Source organism: Brachionichthys hirsutus, unplaced genomic scaffold (assembly GCF_040956055.1).
Source record: "Brachionichthys hirsutus isolate HB-005 unplaced genomic scaffold, CSIRO-AGI_Bhir_v1 contig_976, whole genome shotgun sequence".
Lineage (NCBI taxonomy): Eukaryota > Metazoa > Chordata > Actinopteri > Lophiiformes > Brachionichthyidae > Brachionichthys > Brachionichthys hirsutus.
Genome location: NW_027180316.1, coordinates 623,543 through 631,413, shown reverse-complemented (window position 1 = coordinate 631,413; position 7,871 = coordinate 623,543). Strand labels below are relative to the sequence as shown.

Genomic DNA, 7,871 nt, shown 5'->3' with positions numbered 1-7,871 from the left:
AGGTTTTAACTCAGACCCTCATTAACACCGCGCCCAACACACTCAGCTGTCCCTCTGATGATGCCTCAGTGGATCCCCTCAGTTCTCTCATGACAAACATTCCGCTGCTCTATCTGCTTTAAGCATGATGGATGTGACTCAGCATACAAAACACACACACAGGCACACACACAAAGGCAACTATGAACAAACTTTATTGTATCCTGACCCCGAAAGAGCGATTTAGAGACTGTGCAGCTTCTTTACCTCGTGTGACTCTCTGAGCCATTAGACTCAGAGCAGAAACAGAACGGCATCCTTTTATTTGCTCATTTATTACAGACTCATGCGTCTCAGTCGCCCTGGGAGAAAAACGATAAATAAGTCTCCAAAAGCAACCAACCAGTGGAGCAAAGTCCTGCTGATCACCATCGCTGCGTATGTTTGGATCTATTTGTCCTGGGACTGGACAGGAATAAGGTTAGGGACGTTTTTTTTCTGACTGCTCCCCGAGTGAGTTTGAGGGGTGAAAAATTCAGACTACCACAGCATCTGAACTTGGAAAGAGGAACAACAGAGAGGTAAATTTAAGAGAGAGAAAAAAACAAAACATATTTCAGTCGCAGAAAAATGCTTTTTCTTTTGTACATTCTATACACATTGATTGGAACACTTTTTATATGTATTCTATTTATTTACTACAAAATTACATTATTTGCATCAATTGAGTAATTTAATATTGGTTTTATTTTTATTGGTATTGTTAAATGTCGACGATTTATGTACGAAGGACTTTCAACGGAAACAAGACCGCAAGGGCTTTTCTGAAATGCTCCTCTTAGACAGGATGTTTGACTTTATTTGTACTGTAATACATGCTACTGTGTGACTGTACTTGTACTCTAACATTCTATCTAATAAATATATTCATCATCATCATCAGACATACAATTATTGACAAAGTTTTATTAAGTACAATTTTGCTCTGTGAACTTCTTTTCCATATTATATTATATTGTATAATTTATATTATATTAAATTGTATGCTTCTTCTCCATCCACAATTTTAATATTGTACTTTTGAAGAACTGTAGATCTAAATCTTTGTAGAGTCTGATTACTATTATAACAGGTTTACATAAGACAAAAAAAAAGAATTGATCCCTGATTAGTGAATTAAACCCCACAATTAGTCATCTAAATTGAGACATTTTTGTATAATGAAAATTTTGCATTCAGCAGTAATTTTTCATTTATTTATTTATTTTGCTAAGATGTTGTGCTTTTGAATCCATGATTAATGCATACTTGATACAAAAATAGCTCTACATTATGGACTTACTATACTTTAATATAAGATAAAAAAGAAACGCCATTATTTCACCAAATGACTGGACATAACAAATCCATCTTGCATAATTATATGGGACATGAAATGTGTAAAGATAAATATGGCTTCACCTGACAGAAAAGTTTCAGGTTGTGTTGTCTATTATGTTTGGACCTTTTTTTCAAAGATTCTACCCCAACCCTCAATGTTATTTCTTATTATAGCTGTATCAATAGCGCCATCGTGTGGTCAAAACATTAACAGACTAAATGTTAATTTAACTCTTCCAGGTGACAGAACCTTGCACCTCCATTTTTGAAGCATCAAGACAGCAGCCGGTAGTTCCAGCTTCTAACAATTAAAATCATTAGACATCTACAAAACAGACGGTAAAAGTGGTTTATTGATTTAAATTATTTTTCTAATGAAAGAAAATAAAAAAATTAATACATGAGAAACTTGCACAACTATTAAAACTATTTTTTTTAACATAAATTTATGTTTTGTGAGCAGTATAATTATTTTGGTTATTAATGTTAATATCAGGCAGTATTTGGCAGCTGGTGATGATGTCAATCTTCTCAGAGACGGCCTTCAGGTCATCCAGGATTAATCTGATGCTGTGGGATGCATTGATGATGGCACTCTGTGAAGCATTCAGCTGAGCTGTTGCACTGTGGACCTTTCACAAAAATGCCAAAATCAAACTATTGTCACCACAAAACTAATGGAGACAAAAACTTTCTAACTGGCTGGCATGTGTTGCATGGCATAGGGCTGTTATTATCATCATAAAAAGTACTCTTTTAATTACAAGTATTTGATGACATAAAGGTATCGTCACTGATCATGTACCTACTCATGACTGAAATGTGATTTCTGTCCTTGATAACTTCATGCATTGTGATATATATAAACACCCCAGAGCTTAAATCCATCATTTGCATTACATTATATTTTGTGTATTATGCAATTATCGATTTCATTTCTTTAACTGTACAGAGAAAAAAAAAACTTGGTGCCTAAAAGTGCCGATTCAGTCTAATGGATTAGTAAACTGGGGCCTGTATGCACCTTTGTATGTCTAACCAATACATTTAATAAGTGTCCATCTGCATACCTCTTTAGTGGCATTGCTGTAAACCTGCCGAACCGTCTGTCCCACGTCATTATATAGCCGGCTGTTAGATTCTTGCAGCTTCTGCTGTAACAAGGTCTCATCTGGAAACAGAATAACATTAAAAAAATGCATTAAGTACTTAAGATCTCCAGCTCCACCCTTACATACAATTGAAGGCTACCAAGCGAAGCCTGGAAAAGCTCTGTGTTACTGTAATGATCTATTCGGCTCACCATGCAGCCTGCGTCCAGGGCTCGCCCTGTCTTCTACGATGGACTCTATGTCAGGACGGTCTCTGACTACAATAAGAGGCGGCAGGTCTCGCTTGAGTATCCGAGACCCCTGCTGGCTCGGCGTAGTAGCTTGATCCGCTTGCACCTCCTCACCCTCGCTGTCTGTTTCCGATGCCTCCCCAGGAACCTGACGTCAGACAAAGACCCACGGGCAAAAGGAAGAAGCTTTGGTTGGTGATTATGAAGATAATGTTCTCCCAATTTTGCTCTCAAACACGGAAGGACCCGGCAAATGTTGGGAAGATCACCTTGGCTCCCACTGCGGTTGTTTGGGGAGCAGACATGGAAGTGAGGTAGACTTCATCATCAGAGTCTGTCTCGGAGGCCTCGCCCTGCACCACGATCTGGTACCCGCTAGACATGACTGTACATGTACACGTACATGAACGAATACAACACAAAACGAAACACAGTTAGCTGCCTTTAAATAACAGGACGTATACTACCGAAACATAATGGTAACATAAGCGAAGCTGAAAACCGACGGCTATGCCAATTGTGCTTTCAACTAACTTAATATGATAATAAAAGGTTATATTGATGTACATCCATAATGCAAACTAAGAATCGGATCCAATGTTTACATACCTACTGCACAGATAAAAACAAAAGTCCGAACCTCTGAACTGTCACAAATCACATGAGTAGTGAGGAAGTGGGCTATTTTCTAACGCCCAATCCACACTCAGTAGTCATGTCACGTGAGAAATGACGTTTGACGTCTGCGTCAGAAACGTAGCGTCACACTCACGAGGACGCTCGTAATGAGAGCGGGCGTAACCCGTATTGTAATGTGATTTATCAATGTAGGTACTGAGGTGTAAATTACGTTACTCTACCATCACTAGAGAATATACTTCTTTTTTATTGGTTCATAAGTGTTTCTTGTATCATTTTGGTTGACGAGGACCATGCAAGCTACCATTAAACAGTGGTTTTTGAGGTTATTCTTGAGCTTGACCATCGTTAACTCCGCCTATCTGAATGTCCTGCGGAGTACCCTGGTATACAAATCGAGTGCGACTGTTGAAGTAGGACTTGTGTGTACTTCGTGTCGCATACGATCCTTACGCAGGTAATTTACTGTGGACGCGTCGCTATATTTTCAATTGCCTGTGGGTCGATAAAGACAGTAATTACTTTGCCCCTATTTTATTTTATCGATCAACATTAGAAAATACCTATTGCGACCTGGACACTGCCGTTAGCAAACACTTGCTAGCTGTCTTTCGCTCTCTTGTTGACTTAGCTTAATGCTCAAGCGCCGTGAATGGATGCCTGTTTGTATTTTTAAAGTCTGGCTAAATAGGTGCAGAGAAACTGTTTGATTCTGGCGTCGCATCCGGCTGTAATACTTCCTTTTTGTGTGTTGATTAGAAATGGCAGACGAGTCTCTGTTTGACTTTCTCCATATGGAGATCGTGTCTCATGTTTACACGGAGCAGCGATCCGGAAAAGGAGAGATAAAGGACAATAAGGTGTGTTCAACAAATACGACACAATCCACCAATGTGATGTTATATCAAAACACTTTAGCCATGACTTACACTGCGATCTCGAGTCATAATTTAGCAAGAGATTATTGTCACGTTGAACCAGTGTTTTCCTCTATAATAAAAAATAAAGCTTTATCGGACTACATGTAACGCAAAAGATGCACTTGTTAATCTTGTAAACATTCACCAATTTAACCACTTGTATTTCTTCTCTCCAGGACAGAGCTGTTTGTGTTTCTGTGCTTGAGAGCATGGGCTTCAGAGTGGGACAAGGCATCATTGAAAGGCAAGAAAGCCCCATACATACAGTGTGTGTATTAGTACACAGTGTATAACATGCATCACTACAGCGTAACTGTCCCTCTGGAGTAGACTGACCCGCGACTCGCCGAGCTTCAAGGATGAATTGGATGTGATGAAGTTTATCTGTAAAGATTTCTGGACAAAGGTTTTCAGAAGGCAGGTCGACAACCTCAGGACAAACCATCAGGTAAAGGCAAAAATGTGCAATGACAATATGCGTAGTACTACTGCAAAGAATATATCTAGAAATCAAGGTACACCATTCCTTCATACGTGTTTTATTTATTCTTTGCTGTAGGGAACCTACGTTCTGCAGGATAACAAGTTTTCTCTGCTGACTCAGCTCTCCAATGGAAAACAGTACCTGGATCAGGCTCCTAAGGTTACTATGGGAACGCTTTTGTCATTAACACACAAAACGACTTTTCTTCGGCCCCTACATGGCTCGTGTAGACTGATTTACAGCCAAATAAATCAGTATCAGCGTCTCATCTCTTACTAATCTCTAATGTTCTCTCTGTGCGTTTTTCCTCTCAGTACCTTGCCTTTTCATGTGGCGTGGTGAGAGGAGCTCTGTCTAACCTCGGTCTGGACAGCGTGGTGACGGCCGAGGTCTCTGTCATGCCGTCCTGTAAGTTGTATCAGAACACCAATCCCTTGATGGGTAGAGTCTGGTGACACACTTGCTGACCTCCAGTAATAGTAAAACTCCTGTCCGAATGTCTCGATGGTTGTACGGCCCGTTAAAAGAGAACATGTTTGTACAATGTGTGGTGTCTTTGAGTAAGAAACTTAATTTCATTACTTTAAATACATTCTTATGGACTAAACAAATGGTTAATCTCTCCCTTTGTTCTGTTTTTCCAGGTAAATTCCAGGTGGTAGTCCAGAAATTGTGAATCCGTTCCGTTTCCCTGGTACAAGTGAACTAGGCCCCGCGGCGTTCTGTTAATCCTGAAGCGATGACCGTTTTTCCTGTCCAGTCACTGAGGAAAATCAAACGACACCCTGATTTTCACAACCGGGTCAAACAGGAGTAGCTCAGTTCTGCAGATGTCCAGGTAAGAGGGTTAGCAAGGGCTGACCCTCTTAATGCAGTTCTGTCACAGATAGAAATGTTTCTCTTCTGTTTTGTATTTTGTACAGATGTGTGATGTTCTCAATAGTTCCATTAAATTTGCAGTCTGTCTGTCACTGTGTTGTGATATTATTTGTACTGTATTGAATCCCTAAATTCAAAAGGACTTGGATCTCACCGTGAGAAAACTGAAAATGAAAGATTACATCCGCAGACTTTACAACGAGTCATCATTTTGGCTGATCGTTTTGGACTACCACCTGTCATGCCGTCTCTTCTCGCACCCGTCTAATAGCTGGTGGACATTTAAGATTCAGTTCATCTCAAGACAAAATGTGAATCCAAGATGAGCCACTGGTACAAGAAGATATGTTGGATGATTCTGTGCCTTTTTTTTGCCTAAAAAAATCCTGTCTTTTGTAAAGCATTATGTACAGTAGTCTGCAGTAAATTGCCAACGTGATCGACTAAAAGCTATGAAATCTCTTGTACAACACTCATTCAACGCAATGCCTCTAGTAGTTGCTGTTACCTCTTTGTGCCACTAGAGGGACACACAGCTTTTATCTTCAGCTACCTTGAACTCATCAGTGGGAACCATATCTCCTAACATTTTGTTGTGAGCACGCTCCATTTTCTACAACCCTTGCTTCATTTTATTTCATGACGTAGATTCATATTCTAATACTGTATAATATGGCTACTGCTCCGAGGTGTTCGTGATCAAAAGGTCCACCCCTATAAGCTGAACCCAAACCAAACATTGCATTTATAACAAGCTTAACTGGGTTCAGACAGACCATTATAACAGTTGGTACCATTGTTGTTTCACAGATTGCATTTTTTACAATGTGTTTAATTGCAGAAAGTGGAAGAAGCCCACGAGCGAATCTTTTCCCGAACCTAAACGAGGAACTTTTGGACTAAACATAATGAATTAGTTTTGATGCCTCAACCCATCCAAACAAGACCATGACCATCAAATACATTTATTTGTCATTGTTATGTTTGGCACTTCTTCATCACCTACAGACAGACTATCATTTTAAACACAAAGAAAAATGTCAATGGGTTATTTTTGGCTTTAAAGTCTCTGCTGGTTGTGGGAGGCGTTTGAACTTGACCTTTTCATTTTGATCATTCTTTTTACAAATCTACCACTTGAAAGTCCCCTAATATGGCAGAAGGATGCTTCATCATTGGAGGACCTCTTTCATATTTGCCCAAATGCTTAATCTGAAATGTCAGGTTAACACTCAGAGCAAAGGCCCCCCCGAGACAAGATTGTTGAATGAGCTTCAGAGTAAGTAAGTCCCCTGGTTTAAAGTCGACCGTCATCCTACCCCCCGGCTGATCTGCATCACGAATCAGAACTGACAGCATGACGCGCTCGTGTAGGAATGCTGCCAAGAAGAAGAAAACAGTGGAGGAAACTGAGACGGACATCTGCGGAAATGTGAAGCACCTGACTACAGCCCGCAGTTTGGCCCATTTGTTGCAAGCCGTTAAAGGCTTTGCACAAATCCTCACTGGAAAGGAGGGGTGGGGGGGAAGATTAGGGTGAAAGCCTGAGAGGGGGCTGAATTGTTCAAAAAAATGGGGGAGCGGTTGAGATGAAGAGCGGGGCAAGAGGAAAAAGATGGAGAATGAAGAGTCGATGAGCAAAATGAATAGTCGGAGTGGGGGTGTAGCGGAAGCAGTGAGGGAGAGGAGGGTGACCACGGGGAAAGGTGAGGATGTGAAAGGTCTCCGGCGTCTGTACCTCAAGTCTTAGACTTGGTGTGAAGGGACAGAATCTGAAGCTCGGTATGGTGAAAGACGGTGATCGTCCAACAACAGCTGTTTTGTGCTGTTCTCTCTATGTGGCTTTACCCCCCCCCCCCCCCCCCCCCTCCAGCTTTACCCTGCATCACAATAATCACTCAGAAAGAGTAACGGTGAATGGAAGGAGTGAGCACACAGGAGGAGGGGTTGTTGAGGGGCAAGAAGAAAGAAAGGGGGGGGGGAGCCAGTCAGACCAACATTCTCCATCTCAAGCTGATGACTCGCTGAAATTCAGTGTCCACAAAAACCGTCTAAAGACTTGTGCAGTGAGACGTCAGTGGCAGCTCCTTCAGTTCAGGTCGGACAAACAAACGGCCATTGGGTTTGACCAAATTGTGACATTTGACCAATGGCAGCCAAGCTGGGGGGGGGGGGGGGGGGGGGTAATTAGGGAAAGAAGAAATTACCACTCAAAATTCATAGAACTCCTGGAGCTACAATCCATTTT

The 7,871-nt window shown here is 41.1% G+C and overlaps 2 protein-coding genes across 3 annotated transcripts; one reads left to right on the top strand and one right to left on the bottom strand.

The window, feature by feature from the left end:
* Window positions 1-1,700: 1,700 nt before the first annotated feature.
* Window positions 1,701-3,364, bottom strand: LOC137912538 (biogenesis of lysosome-related organelles complex 1 subunit 3-like). The gene is made up of 5 exons (XM_068756693.1): window positions 3,311-3,364; window positions 2,971-3,086; window positions 2,663-2,849; window positions 2,430-2,530; window positions 1,701-1,991 (listed from the first exon to the last, which is right to left on the bottom strand). Exons 2-5 carry the CDS (start codon window positions 3,082-3,084, stop codon window positions 1,806-1,808), a joined length of 588 nt encoding a protein of 195 aa, XP_068612794.1. The 5' UTR covers window positions 3,085-3,086; window positions 3,311-3,364; the 3' UTR covers window positions 1,701-1,805.
* A 410-nt stretch (window positions 3,365-3,774) lies between these two features.
* On the top strand, window positions 3,775-6,092 carry LOC137912523 (trafficking protein particle complex subunit 6b-like). 2 transcript variants are annotated; one of them, XM_068756676.1, is made up of 7 exons: window positions 3,775-3,797; window positions 4,100-4,200; window positions 4,437-4,504; window positions 4,591-4,708; window positions 4,820-4,903; window positions 5,059-5,152; window positions 5,389-6,092. In XM_068756676.1, exons 2-7 carry the CDS (start codon window positions 4,102-4,104, stop codon window positions 5,418-5,420), a joined length of 495 nt encoding a protein of 164 aa, XP_068612777.1. In that variant the 5' UTR covers window positions 3,775-3,797; window positions 4,100-4,101; the 3' UTR covers window positions 5,421-6,092. The 2 variants fall into 2 exon arrangements, with proteins under 2 accessions (XP_068612777.1, XP_068612776.1); XM_068756675.1 differs by lacking the exon at window positions 5,389-6,092 and having other exon boundaries at window positions 5,059-5,199.
* Window positions 6,093-7,871: the final 1,779 nt, after the last annotated feature.